Genomic DNA, 15,206 nt, shown 5'->3' on the forward strand with positions numbered 1-15,206 from the left:
GAAATATTTTTTTTTTCTAATTGACATTTCCAACAATAGTTTGGCAAAAAAATGTCGTCTATATTCTTAAATAAACCATTTTTTTTTATTACAAATCATCATCTATATCAAAGAATATGGACAATATTTTAAATTATCGTTAAAATTTAATATTAAACTATTCGTTAGTTTAAATCTTACATGTCATCTTATTAAAATATGTCGATTTAATCCTATTATGTGATCAAACACTTTAAATTTATGTACTTTAAATTAGTATCTAATTTGTATTTTTATTTTTTATATATTATTTTTTTTTGTACTTATTGAGATATCTAATTTTTAATTTGCTTTATATATATATATTTTTTGCATATATACTTGCAAGAATGAAGTTGCATGATGTTGCATTGTGTAATCTGTTTTATTTATTAATATTATAATTGTTTCTTATTATAATCTTTTATTATTATAATTTTTTTTTATAAAATACCTGTGTCGTTCACGGGTACGGCTAGTATTGAATATTCACAAGTTTGCTCCAAATTTCAAATTTCACTGTGCACATGTTTGTTACTTGCCTTCTTCTATACGATTAAGGTCCTGCAAAATTGAACAAAGAAAAACGTTGACAAAAAATTGGTAAAACTTGTTGTTATCGCACACCAATATAGTTTCACATTGTTCAGGAGTCGAGGTCAGGGATATTTTATATACTTCCTTATCTTTCAACCCACTGAAACATTTTTTAAGGACAAAACCATGACGAAACACCGACTTTCAAAGCGGACAATACCTTGGATGCGGTGATTAACCTTAGTGATGCTATCTCTTGCACTTGAAGTCGAAACATTGACCCTTACCGTGGGACAGAAGAGGCTCCTTAACCCTTCAGTTAGGAGAATCCACTTTCTTTAGACCTCAATTAATAGACTTGTTTCCGAACACCAATATAGTCTCACCTAGACATTGACTTTTCTCACTGAGTCATGAGTCATGGGTTATGCTTAGAGATAACTACGTACATATAAAAAAAATTAAATTATTTTTAAAAAAAATTTGTGGTGTACCCAAGTGAAAAATATTATCGTGAAAGGAGATTACATTTGTATTATAAATAAATGTACTATAAAAATATATGTATTTAACACATTCTCATGTTTATTAAATGATTAGGAAAACATAATTTTAAATATTTTTTTTAAATATGTTTTATTAAAAAAGTTACACTATCATATTTATTTATTTTTTCTCATGAAAGAAAAGTGAATATTTAATATTCTCATCGCAATACAAATTAATCTATATTATAGCTATAAATTTTCACTGCATATTTTTTCATTTTTTATTTAAACAAAATATATTTATTTTAAATTATTGAATAACCTCTACTAGTATACAAATATGTTTTTTACATAAGTTACAAAGGTAATTATGTAAATTTACATATTAAATAAAATTTTGGTAGAGTTATTTCAAACTATAATGTCCAATAAAATGCACTCTCTATGTTGGCAGGTATTTTGTGAAGGAGAAATATGATTTAAAATAATTTTTTAAACAAAATTTTAACTCAGTACAAAAAAAAAATCTTAAATGACGATATAATTGACATCACGAAGTAACAGAGAAGTAAGAAGGGATCAACAACGAAAATTAAAACTTGTGAGCGGCTCAATCTAAAGCAAACCCTCGCTCGCAAGTTTTTTATGGCGGCGTCTTCTTCTTCTCTCTCTTCCGCCGACCACTCTTCTCCTCACCGTCGCCGGCGTCATCACCGCCACCGCCGAGACCGTGACAAGGACTCCCTCAAGATCCGAAAGAAGACCAAGTCTCAGTCCCGTGGAAAACGACGTCGTAGGCATCACCACCACTCTTCCAATTCCGATTCCCATTCCTCATCCTCCGTCTCCGATTACTCCAGGTTCCGCATCTAACCCTTGCAGAGCCGAACTGGACGCATTTCTTTTAATTATTTTATCTCATTGTTATTCTCATATATATATATGCTTTGTTCCGATGGCTGATTCAATACAATTACGAGACTCGCAGCTCTGATAGCTTTGAGTTCTCATATTCTTTAGGATATATGGATCTTAAATCTTGGCTAAAATAACCTAATCACAGAAATATGAATTCTAGTATATATTTCCAACCATTGTAATGGATTCACACAGTTGTTGTTGTAATTGAAGTAGTTTATTCAAATTTTCTCTCTGTCTTAGGGCTCGGAGATGATTATTACGCATAATTGATTTTTTGAATTGGGGAATGAGATGAATGTTCCTGTTCCAACATTAAGATCTCTCACTAATGAAATCCGTGTTGTTCCATTATATCATGTTATTATTTTTTGTGCGAGGAAGTTGCAAGTGATGTATAATGGGATTACAATTATAGCGGTCAGAAAGATTTTGATAACACTGGCCATTGACTATGCTTATGCTCTGTCTACTTTGCCTTGCATTCTTTTCCCTTTACAACCTCCTTTCTTCTCCACATAGCTGATTGTTTTACCTTCCTTCCTTCCTTCATTTTGTGTCCCCTTTGCTGTGGATTTGGAAACATGATGTCTGCATAATGTTTGTTGTTGATAAATTATGAGCCTTATACAAGACTCCAATCCTTTTGCCTTTTGCATATTGTATAAGAAGTATTCAGCGTGTTTGCTGTATTATTTATACATGTTATTAATTTCAAAGACTTGTAGCAATACAAGAGTAATGAACGGATTAATCTGGCTTTGTCATAACTCTTTTTGTTCTCCTTATCACCTCAGAAGTGAAAGTTCTTCCGACAGTGAGCATGAAACATCTCACCGTTCAAAGAGGCACAAAAGGAGTGACAGGCCAAAGAAGGTGAATTGTTAGTAATACAGTTATTATTAGATTTTAAAGTTGACCATTTACCTCACGTCTCTCCTTCATCCAGAATAAGGAAAAGGATCGAAGTAAAAGCCATCATCACAAGCGGCCGAAGCATAAAGTAAAAGAGGTAGGTCACTTTTTTATACTTGTTTAATTTCTATATGCATGATGTTCTTCATATTTAAAGTTTCTAACTCAAGTTAGTCGCCCTGTTTCTATCATCTTCTGCATCTTGAAAGCATTGATTTGACGTCATTAATCCTGAACCATTAATGCAAGGCATAAACAACAAATTATTAATTGTTTTTGTAAAGTTGGAAACCTTTTTCCAAACACATAAAGTTTTGTACATTCCAGTCTGAGATGCTCATGATACTTTCTGCCTATTTTATGTATTGGCTCTTTGAAATTGGAGCTGGGATCTGTGGTATGTTTGGGCGCTTGATCGACTTGATTGATGTTTCTTGGTGGGGTTTGTCCTGGCAATGGGAGCTTTATATAGAAGCAGCATGATGAGAGGAACAGCAGCCCTGTGCAGCTTTCCAAGGTTTGTATTGTAATCTATCTCAGACCTTCAGTGCATTTAAATGCTTCCATGGTTTCTAATTTCCTAGTGTTTTGTACTGGATCAGTTTTTAGGGCGTGACAAAAATGACGGTGTCCGTCGGAGTGCTGTATCTGGCAAGAAGGTAGGGATGTGTTATTTGATTGTACCTTTGATTTGATCCTGTTATTGGTAGTAGCAATCTTGATTTTTTATACACATTTTTTGTAGATTCTTCTGAAACTTGAAAAAACGAAGGAAGACAAAGTGGCTGAAAGCAAGAGAAATGAACTGCTGAACTTTTTAAACGCTAGTTTTGATTAGGCATTGAGAAGGTATGAATTTGATAGGGGGTACAACAAAATCTGCAAAGAACCAATTTTACTTATAGGGTGCATAAATTATTTTTACATTATAAGAACCAGCAGCCTTCCATTACCTCGGGGAAGGGGAGGGTATATCTTTATATTGTGCTTACTATTGGGATACATGTATGGTTCACGCTCAGATGAAGAGTTTTCGACCCAGCAGATTCCATACATGGTATCTTGAGATTGGACAATCATTGTGCTATTAGCCAGCACATTTTTTTTTCTTGAATTGTTTATTTGTTTTGGCACATGTGACTGAATTATTAAAATTCGTTCCCCTCTTAGTTTTTCCCCAATGTGTGTTCTTAAAATAGGTTTGGATCGAATAGAATCAACCTAAATATCCTAGGTTCAATTCTTTTTCATTGCCTTTTATTGATATATCATTTCTTAATAGCATTATGATTCCTTGTGGCATCCCTCGTCTTTGAATGGATCAAACTCTTTCATTTTTAATATCAACAACCTATCAAGGTTATCAAACCCTAGGGTTAACTCTTAAACCCTTATGAGTTTAAGAGTCCACTAAAGGGTCACGAGTTGACTCGTGAGTAAACTCGAAGTAGACTAGGTGAACTTGGTGCAAACTTGCGAGTTCGAGGTTGAGTCACTGAGTTACCTGGTTCTCATTGTTCACGTCACATTAGACTTTAAGTCTACGAGTTACGAGTCGGGTTTGCAGACGAGTCTGAGAGTCTAAATAGACTTTTGAGTCTCATAACCTTGCAACCTATTGTTATTTATCTTCAGTCAGGGAATTATCTTCCAAAAGGAGAGTCTAAATAGACTTTCGAGTCTCATAATCTTGCAACCTATTCTTGTTAATTATCTTTAGTCAGATAATTATCTTCCAAAAGGTTATACTAGTTTGTTTTTAAGGGGTTTTAGGAGTTGGAAAATTTTATAAGGGAGAGCAGTGAAACTTGTTAACATGAATTAATGCTTGAAAAAGTCACTTGTTATTCGCAAGGTTATCGACTTTGTTCAGGGAGATCAGTTGAAGAGCAGCCAATATAAACTATTGGGTTTGGTTCAAGTGAACAAGTCAAAGGATAGGATCGATGTACATGTTTGCTGCATATGGTTATGTATGTTTTTATTTTGAGTTTAGAGGTTTTATAAAAATAAATAATGATCAACATATCCAGTTAATAACTTTAATATGATGTTTTGTCTCTATTTTATAAATTATTAAATTAGATAATATTAGTTAAACTATCTTTTATGAACATTAACTTTGGATTGAGAGAATTGGTCTATTTGATTGATATGACATAAAAGAAAAATAAAATTAATTAGGTAATATTACAAGTTTACCAAAATATCTTTTATTTAATTTTTAATAATAATGAATATAAATTAAAGTTGAAAGATGATTAATTGTGAAGTTATTATTTTATAAAATTCGAAGTAATATTAAAAAGTTATTTAAATTTTATATTTAAATAATGAATTGTGTACAATTTTTTCGCATTAATTTAAAATAATTTAAAGTATAATAAACAAAATTTTCAAATGAAAATTAAAATGAAATATTTAACTATTGTATTTGAAATGCTTTTAAATTTAATTTCAAATCATTCAAATTTTATGTTGAAATTGTAACTTAATTTATTGAATTGGGCCAGGAGAATCATATTTGTACTTAAAAAATTGGAATGCAAATTACTCCTTTTTTATGTGATCATAGGCAGTACAATAAAAACACAAACACAACTGTCATATGCCTTTGTTCTTCTTTCACTCCTTCCCGAGGGGAGTAAAGCCGTTTCCACACCTTTTCTTTTCTTTTTTTTTCATATATGGGACAATCAATTAACTAAGTTATAACATCTTACACTGAAATCACGACTTATTTATTTTTTATAATTTTAAAAAATTATTTATATCTAACATGATTTTAAATTTCAATTTAAATTGTATCACTTTATCACAATTTATTTATTTTAATAATTTTAAAAAAATTATCCATTTGATAATTATCTTGTAAAATTACATCTCTTTAATAAAAAAATCGTAATTAAAGTAATGTATTTTATCAATATATTTTATATGTAAAGTAAATTAAAAAATAATGTCAAATATTAACCATATTCAATATTTATTTCTTAAATTTAAATAATAAATTAATATAATTTTATTTTTATATAAAGATATTTTTAAAATTAAAGATTTAAAAAAATTATTTTAAATATAATATATTAAGTAAATATTCTTAACATTTTTCTTTACCTTAATATTTATATATTTAAATATCAAATTTTATACTTGATTACCTTTCTTTAATTGTTTGATATTTTAAAATCTTTTTTAGTTTGTGATTCTTGTGTTTTTTCTTTTTATCTCGAAATCACAACTTAATTTAATATGAAATTTTTCATTAATATTTTTTTATCAATCTCATCTTCACCTATTGTGGAATTCATAGTAGTAATATAAGATTTTGATGCATGATTGAATATGATTCTTCCTCTACGTTATTTTTTTTACATTAAAATTCTTCAAAAGATATTCATTATCTTTTGATTTGATCATTTTTTATATCTTCATTTGCAATCAATTCTTCTTTCATCAAATCTTACACAACAAAGTTTTTGTCTTTTATATAAACTTTTTGTTGTTAACATATTTAATCAAAGTTTATTCTCAAAAAATACCTTGTAACATTCTCTAACAACAATTACCAATTTTAATTAAACTCACGAATATATAAGAAACTAAAATTAATTTGACACTTGAATAACATTTTAATTATAATTGTTCTTATACCTTTCAGAACAAGTTCTTATCCATCATAACATTTCCATTCTCAATTCTTACTTTAAAAATAATAATAATAATAACGTTTAGTTAGGTATCATGATATAATAAACAAAAATTAAGAAGAGGAGGTAAAACTGGAGTGATCTAAATATTTTATCATGTTATATGCTAAATTACATTCTCATTCCTCTAATTTTGTAAAATAAATATTTATCTTTCTTAAATATTTTTAATAAAATAATTATTATTTTAATCATTCCTTCTTATATTTTAATCAAATTACATTAATCTCTTATAAGTTTTGTTCCTGCCGGTTGACCAAATTGTTCTTCGTGTGTAGCTTCAAGTTGCGTATCAAGGACTTCTTCGTCTTCGTTCCAATCTTTACCCTTTGTCGCCGTGAATACCTGAAACAGAGAGACAAAAGGGCACCCTCACGGCCGTTTGCACTCCGACACTCAAGTCAGTACTGGCAGAAAATACCGTGCACCTTCGTATCAGAACACCGCAGATACCGTGTTCAGATGGTGCGTAACTGAATTGTAACTGTATTCTCTCTCGTTATCAAGTCACTCGTGCGTACAGTGTGTAAGCGTAAAATGACTCAAAACGTGTAAACGTCAAGTGACTAAAACGTACAGGAGTTTTTATACCTTTCCAGTGCTTCTGCCATGTGTCTCCTTCTGACTTAAGCGTAACTCTGTGTGGGAGGCCTTATGACGCTATAACCCAACCTAGGGAAATCCTAGCGTGTAAGTCTCCCTTCTCGAAGTGCAACTGGCACGGGATGATCCCTCAGGCGTCAACTCATACCCCCAATATCAGAGGGTTCATCCAGGTTGAGCGTACACTGCCCTCGCACGTCCCATGCATGCCGATCGCTGCTGGAACGAGGCTTTGTTGAGTCGTATCGGTTCCAGCGGTTCTCCAATGGTGGGACGTACTGCCGCTTCCCTACACCTTCATGCATGGTCTTGGCGATCTGGGCTTCTCTATACTGATAGCTGGGATGTGGCCTTCAAGCCACCTTTCTAACTCATCTTCCTCTTCGGGTGTCGAGGGCCGAGGACTCCTCGATCATCTTCCATGTGAGCCTAACGAGACTCTTTCCTAACCAACTGAACCCTCCGCGTGGACCCCTCCTCGGGGGTCCCATGTCTACTTTGGTCAACCGAGACCTGAACGGCACAAGTTTTTAATAAAAAGTCACTCATTTTTCTCATTTTACATAAAAATAATAAATTAATCAAATTTAATTAAAAAAATAAATTTTAAATTTTAAAATATAAAACTAAATTATTTTTGTAAACAAAAATTGAATAATTTTAAAAAATTGAATTCACGTCCTAAGAATTTCTTTAATAAAATCCATATTTGCATACTTTATGTTATGAATAAAATAACAGTACTTGTTATTTTTTTTATTTTCCAGAACATAATTATATTTATATTAAAATCATAGTAGTAATTTAATATAGTCTATGATTAATGAGAATGTGATTTAGTATAACATGATAACATTAATTTATTTATTTTTTCATGCTTAGAACTGGAGAATGTATTATTATTAATATTATTATTTATTATTATTATTATTATTATTATTAAAGGAATAAACAAAGTTGTTGTCACGTCTGTATAATACACATTATAAAGTTTTTAACAATTGTATTTTTTTCCAGATAATATATGATCAAATTATAAATGTTATTAGAAATTAATATATATGATCAAATTATAAATGTTATTAGAAATTAATATATATATATATATATATATATTAAAGAAAAAACACTAATTTGCAATATAATAATGATACAATAAATAAATTCTTTAATTATTTAATTTCAGGATCACCGTTTTATCAACAAATGCAATATTAATTAATTAATTATTTATTAATCATATGTTATCATTAGTATCAATTAAATAAAGAGAAAATAATAAATATTTGTATTAATAAAAGAAAGTTGAGAGTGATGAATGGATTAAATACATATTTAAAAATATTAAATATTTTGCAAATTTGTTTTGATAACATATTAAGAATTTCCTTTTTTGAAATTGTGGGTTAAGAAAAGAAGGTGGAGATGTATTTAAATTATTTTTGGTTTCAACACTAAATCATGTAAAATTACATTGAACTATCGAAATAAGCTTTAGTCGATTAAAGACTCATTTTATCCTAAAACGGTATTAATGTTCTGATCTTAATGGCTGAGATAGTATTAGTATCTTTAGCATCAATTACTACTAGGTATTGTTCACTTTAAAATTCACAACTTTTAAAAGCATTTATTAACTTTTGCCATGTGTCATGCATGCAATTTTTTTATTATTCTTTTGTTTTATAAATTGTCCCCCCTCACAACTTTTATTGTACATTTACTTGGATGACAGTTTCAGCATTTCATAGCAGTGAAATGAAGTGAGCGATTTTGGTGAAATACCAACCTATCCTCATTACAACTCCATCTTATAGAGTTAGCATCAAACACAGTCTCACAGCAAGAAGAGAAGAGATGGAATACATAGTACACAGAACAGTGGAAGTCAATGGCATCAAAATGCATGTTGCAGAGAAAGGAGAGGGTCCTGCCGTCTTGTTCCTCCATGGCTTCCCTGAACTATGGTACACCTGGCGCCACCAGATTCTTGATCTCAGCTCCCGAGGATATCACGCGGTTGCACCAGATCTACGAGGCTACGGTGACACAGAGGCACCAGCTTCCATGAGCAGCTACAGCTGCTTTGACATAGTGGGTGATCTGGTTGCGCTTATAGACCTTCTGGGTGTTGATCAAGTCTTCCTTGTGGCTCATGACTGGGGTGCCATCATAGGTTGGTACCTCTGCATGTTTCGCCCCGACAGAGTCAAGGCCTATGTCTGCCTCAGTGTGCCTTTCTGGCCCAGAAACCCAAAGGTGAAGCCCGTTGATGCCATGCGGGCCCTATACGGAGATGACTACTATATCTGCAGATTCCAGGTTCTTCTTCTCCTTTTATTCTATAAACTACAACACCAAATTAACTTAACCACATTTATTGCATATTTATTTCTGTTGTTATATGATAACACTGTTAATTTAAGCAACCAAACCAGACCTAAGCTTTTAATTGCAATTTATTCTACTTCTGCGCTGCTTATACTTGTGTTCATATTCTGTTGCCATTGCCAACCCTATGGATCTCATACTTAGACCTAATAAGGTTTTTTATTTTCATTTTTAATCTAAAATATTATAATATTATTATAAAGCTTGAATAGTATTCTCTACTGTGTGCGTGAATACTGTGTGCTTGCAGTGTGAACAAAACTTTTTCCTATTAATTACCAACTCTTGTTTTTCTCATAAAGTCATAACTTACATTGCCCTTTCTCACGGGTTTTCATGGCATAATTTTCCTTTTCTTTTGTAATGCATTTATATTCAAAGTTGTTTTTGGCCACATTTAAATTTACTTTTATTATCATACTTATAATTTTTTAAAGAAAAATAGTTTTTTTACAACTAGGCATTTAAAGTAATAGTTTATAATTATGATTTTCTCAATATAATTTTTAAATTATGCTATTTTAACAAAAATATATTTATCTTTTTAATTGTAATATAGTGTAAATTTGTTAATACATTAACACTTTTTAAAAAAATAATATTTGTCTTTTTTAATAAAAAATCATATTTTTTACAGCCCATAAAATCATATTATCTGGTTAATTAATATAACAGGAGGCAGGAAAGGCAGAAGGTGAGTTAGCCAAAAATAGCACTGAAGAGGTATTGAAAAAACTTCTGACAAATCGCACACCTGGGCCACCAATCTTGCAAAAAGAAGGAATGGGTTCAAATCTGAACACTTCAATGCCCCTTCCTTCTTGGCTTTCACTCCAAGATCTCAAGTACTATGCTTCCAAATTTGAAAAGACAGGCTTCACTGGAGGCCTCAACTACTACAGAAATATCAACTTGTAAGTTCTTATACAGACACCCACGTGATACATGCAACATGCAACATGCAACATGCAACATGCAGACACCAACCATGTGCTAAATCATTTTACTGTTTCTTGCATATTTTGATAGAAATTGGGAGCTCACAGCACCTTGGACTGGAGCACAGGTCAAAGTTCCAGTGAAGTTCATTACTGGTGATTTGGATTCAGTATACACTTCACTAGGGATGAAGAACTACATAGAGAGTGGTGCTTTCAAGAAAGATGTGCCAAATTTGGAGGAAGTTATTGTGCAGGAAGGAGTTGCTCATTTCAACAACCAAGAAGCTGCAGAAGATGTCAGCAATCACATTTATGATTTTATCAAGAACTTCTGATCTTTTCAACTTTTTTTAATTGTCGTGTGCTCGTTCTGTGTTTAGTCAAATAATCTGGTTCTCCTTTATGCTACTTAATTATCGTGTTTTCTATTTTTCTAATTACGTTTGTTTTTAAGTTATATTTCAATTAATATGAATGTGGTCGTGTAGACTGGAATCCTTGATCTCCTGAAGTCAAATTATTCATTTTGTTTTTGATTGATTATAATCAGATATCAAGAAGGCAAAGTAGTCATACTGGGAATTCTGTAAACACTGTTCTAGTGGTGGAAACTCTGATAAAAATTTATTAAAATAATCCGATCTTTGGTTTTGGTGTTATTAATTTTTCGACTTTCAAAGTAAAATGGGTGATAATTATTATGATAGTTTTTTATAGTAATTAAGCAATCGTATAATTATAATTTTAATACAACTTATTATTATGTCATTTGCTAATAAATTACCAACCAACATAATAATAAATACATCTTGCCTAGGACTCCAGAAAAAAAGTCTTTTTTTCTATGGTAATTTTATGTTTACCTTTCTATCTCTTTGGACGTTATTTGGTGTCTCTTACTGCGCATTTGGGTGCCATTTGTTTGTTGTCTTTGTTTGCGTCTTCAATATAGCTTCTGTTTGGTTGGGTTTTGTTTTTTTCCATCTTGAATAGAAGATATTGAGCATTACTAGCAACAAAAGGATGGGAAAACAATGCTCTACAAACAAATAGAAATAGAATGAGTAACATATCCTTCCAACAAGGTATAGAAAGATCGATAGTCAAAACCTGTTAAAATTTAACACAAAGAAGTCCAAAGAGTACAAGTAACAATAAAGATGTTACCTTTCCGACCTATGAAAAATATCCGGTTAAAAAAGTCAGTGGATTACACACTTTGATAGAGAAACATTGTGAAAGAATTCCCTAAATATAACTTAAATTAATTAGGATGCACAACAAAATAATAAAATAAAAATCAATTTTAGAGAAAAAAAGTAATTAGATAAAAAAATAATGAAATAAAAATCAATTTTAGAGAAAAAAGTAATTAGATAAAAAAATAATGAAATAAAAATCAATTTTAGAGACAAAAAGTAATTAGTTGCTATAGGGAATTTTAGAAATTAATTTTTTTTTGGTTTTTAAATTAATCATTATTATTATTAAGCAGGTTCTAAATTTATTATTGTACTTCCTCTTTAAATACAATAAGTATTTCTCCACACATATGTCAACTTCAACTTCATATATTAATAATGAAGTAGAAAACAAGGGAGAACCGTTACAAAGTAACAATGTAAAGAATTCATTTACATTTATCTTTCATAATATACTAAATTCATGTTTTTTTATTAAGTAAATTTCATTTATAATTTATGTTTGGTATGTAGAAGTATTTTTTTTATTTATAGTATCTTCCTTGTTTAATATCTCATTTTGACTACTAGAGATAAAATCAAATTATAATATATAAGTGTTGTGCAAATCTTATATATAAGCTTAAACCCTAAACCTACACGTCGTCACACAACACAATGACGCTGTGATTGGAGGAGATATTGTCGGAGGCTTGGTCGTAGAATAGGAGCCACAACGGTGGAAGGAGATGCTGTCGACGACAATGCAGGGGTTATAGCCTTAGGGGACGCTGCCACTTGACACCTCATATCTCTCAATCCCACCTCTTTCTGTCATGTAAACAACACTTGATGCCGTAAGATGCGACTTAACGGAAATGACCAATTTGGATACATTTTAAAAAACATAGAGACCAAATTGATTTTTTTAAAAACCACTATACTAAATTAAATATTAACCATAAATATAGGGACGAATAAGGTAATTATACCTAATTGTTTTCTAAAGTTCAAGGTTGCCTTTCCTTAAAGTTATCACTCTTGTTTTCGTCTTATTTCTCCTAACTATTGATCTTTCCAACTTTCAAAAACCTTTTACTCCTCTGTATATTCATCGAATAATTTTGATTACTATATGAATTCATCTCTAGATAAAATACACCTTTTTTTTATAGATTTCTTATTTGGTTGTGCAAATTTGATTCACTTAATAAATTATCTTTTCCAAACATCATGTTTTATGTTTCTTTAAATAAAGAGTAAATTAGATTTCACTCAGATAATTTGCAATTTAGCTTTGGAACTCTATTATTCTTGAATTTAACTGAGTAAAATTAAATTGGGATAACAAATTTGTTCTCGTAGTAATTCATGAAAATTCTTCTTATGTAACACTCCAAAAAATACATCTAATTATTACAATATAAGTTTTACCGATTTCTATACAAATTTAAAGTTTTTCAACATATTTCTATTACAAGATTATGATTTATAGAAATACAAATATTAACAATATAAGGTTCAAAACTACATCCTAAAACTCTCCAAACCCTCCGACATTTGTATGATCATCTGCTCGTGTATGTAGTACAGTCATCGCAGTTGACAACACAACAAAAAAAGCAAGGATAAGCTAATGAAAAGAAATTCTATAACATTTTTAATTCATGCAAAAAGAATCAATCAAACTAATCATTTATAAATATTTCTTTAAATATTGTCATATAAAATTTCAATACTAATTTCATCATTCATATATCCATTAAATACAATAGAAGATTTCATATATTTTATAAAAATAGATGTTACATGAGAATATTACATTATTTATTTATTAATTATTAAATAGATTGTCATAATTATACATTCTAATTTCATTTATATATGCTAAAATATACAATTTAAAAATAAAAAATATTAAAAATATAATAATAAAAAAATAATTACATATTATAATTGAACCTCCATGCAAAACAAGCGATATTTCGGTAGTGTAATTAACACGTATTTTTTTAATAATTAGAGATGAAAGCGATAAAACATTCCCACATTGATTAAAACTTGAATAAATTTAATTAGATTTTAATTTAAAAAATTAAACTTAAACTCCTGTAAAATCCAGAATAAATAAAAAAAACTCTTACAATCACTTTAAAATAAATAAATAAATCATATAAGCTTGGATGATATATACAGAAACTATACATTGGTGTTGCTGAATGATGCATGAATTAGTTTTAAGTAATAAAGAGAATAAAGGGAGGGAGAGAGAGAGAGAAAAAGGTAGTTTGTGTAAAAATACTCAAACAAATTGGAATTTGATTGAATATTTTATTTCTTCTATTCGATTAATTCTGTGAGAGTCGACAATTATTTTTTGTTTTAAAAAATGTGGGAAAAGTAATGGCAAAAGGTCACAAGTTGTCGTTTAACGAACCAGATTAAAACGCGAATCTTGTTTATTACTTTAAATTCCATATTCTTTAATATCATCTTTGTTTTGTGGTGTAAATGTAAAGTATGAAAAGAATGATAAAGTATATATTATGAAGACTTAGTCTGATTTGATAAAACAAAAAGATATAAAATTGGAACAAACGAATATATACAAGAAAAAAAAAACTATACTAAATACAAGAAAACCTAATATAAATTATTGATTCTCGTTAAACTAAATACTCTAGTTAAAAACCATCGTTCTACTAAAACAATTTGTTTACTCAATAAATTTGAGATAATTTTCATCATATAAAAAAATATCTAAAAGATAAAAATATCCATCCTTAGTCCACTGCCATTACCAATATCTTAAGGTAAAATTGTGGACCACAAAATAATAAACGATATGAAAAAGTAAGTCATGTATCATGTGTCAAAATAGAATAGACAATCAGTTTTTAGTAATAAAAATTTATAACAGTGACTTGTGACTAAATAAAAAAATGCTACAATACAGAGATACAAAGTACTTTTGGGTGTTAATATATCACACTTATTAAAATAAAATATACATTTTATCACTTAATATTGTGATTATTGTAAATTTTAAAATAAAGTTTTAGAGAAAAAAAATGAAATAACTGCATATAAAAATTAATTTAAAAATATATTTCTGTTAAGAGACGAACTTAATAATATTTTATATTAGACTCGGATCTCTATAGTTTGAAAGGAAACTGCTGGCAGAGTTCCAGATCTAACAATTAAATTTTATACAGAGTCAATAAACACATGTAGTATAATAAATAGTTTTAATACAAATGAGCACATCTATGTAAAATTTGATTGAAATATGTTTTATTAATATCCTCTTTCACTTGACATCACTTATGTGGTATTAATTGATATTGCAGATGTAACTCTATAATATAATATATGACTCAATATACACGCAAAATTAGTTATATGTGTATCTATAAATGGCTATTTACGCACACAAAATTAGTTATCCATGTGTAAGTGGTTACTTATGTGACGTTTATGCATGAAAAAAAATCAATTATT

General features: G+C 29.6%; 2 protein-coding genes across 2 annotated transcripts; both read left to right on the top strand.

Annotated features, from left to right (window-relative positions):
• Window positions 1-1,531: 1,531 nt before the first annotated feature.
• LOC137831661 (uncharacterized) lies at window positions 1,532-4,057 on the top strand. The gene is made up of 6 exons (XM_068639425.1): window positions 1,532-1,903; window positions 2,759-2,837; window positions 2,911-2,973; window positions 3,349-3,393; window positions 3,479-3,535; window positions 3,622-4,057. Exons 1-6 carry the CDS (start codon window positions 1,689-1,691, stop codon window positions 3,712-3,714), a joined length of 552 nt encoding a protein of 183 aa, XP_068495526.1. The 5' UTR covers window positions 1,532-1,688; the 3' UTR covers window positions 3,715-4,057.
• Window positions 4,058-8,893: 4,836 nt separating this feature from the next.
• On the top strand, window positions 8,894-11,016 carry LOC137831660 (epoxide hydrolase 1). The gene is made up of 3 exons (XM_068639424.1): window positions 8,894-9,511; window positions 10,256-10,494; window positions 10,610-11,016. The coding sequence occupies exons 1-3, from the start codon at window positions 9,047-9,049 to the stop codon at window positions 10,854-10,856; spliced, it is 951 nt and encodes a 316-aa protein (XP_068495525.1). The 5' UTR covers window positions 8,894-9,046; the 3' UTR covers window positions 10,857-11,016.
• The last annotated feature ends 4,190 nt before the right edge of the window (window positions 11,017-15,206 follow it).

The sequence above is a fragment of the Phaseolus vulgaris genome, chromosome 6 (genome assembly GCF_051622355.1).
Source record: "Phaseolus vulgaris cultivar YP4 chromosome 6, ASM5162235v1, whole genome shotgun sequence".
Taxonomy (NCBI): Eukaryota; Viridiplantae; Streptophyta; class Magnoliopsida; order Fabales; family Fabaceae; genus Phaseolus; species Phaseolus vulgaris.

What these genes read in the sequence shown, in the direction of transcription:
- LOC137831661 (XM_068639425.1), top strand. Translation starts at nt 1,689, where the DNA reads ATGGCGGCGTCTTCTTCTTCTCTCTCTTCCGCCGACCACTCTTCTCCT. An exon ending in GGAGTGACAGGCCAAAGAAG is followed by an intron (nt 2,838 to 2,910) that starts GTGAATTGTTAG and finishes TCCTTCATCCAG; the next exon opens with AATAAGGAAAAGGATCGAAG. An exon ending in CGAAGCATAAAGTAAAAGAG is followed by an intron (nt 2,974 to 3,348) that starts GTAGGTCACTTT and finishes AGCTTTATATAG; the next exon opens with AAGCAGCATGATGAGAGGAA.
- LOC137831660 (XM_068639424.1), top strand. Translation starts at nt 9,047, where the DNA reads ATGGAATACATAGTACACAGAACAGTGGAAGTCAATGGCATCAAAATG. An exon ending in ACTATATCTGCAGATTCCAG is followed by an intron (nt 9,512 to 10,255) that starts GTTCTTCTTCTC and finishes TTAATATAACAG; the next exon opens with GAGGCAGGAAAGGCAGAAGG. An exon ending in TACTACAGAAATATCAACTT is followed by an intron (nt 10,495 to 10,609) that starts GTAAGTTCTTAT and finishes ATATTTTGATAG; the next exon opens with AAATTGGGAGCTCACAGCAC.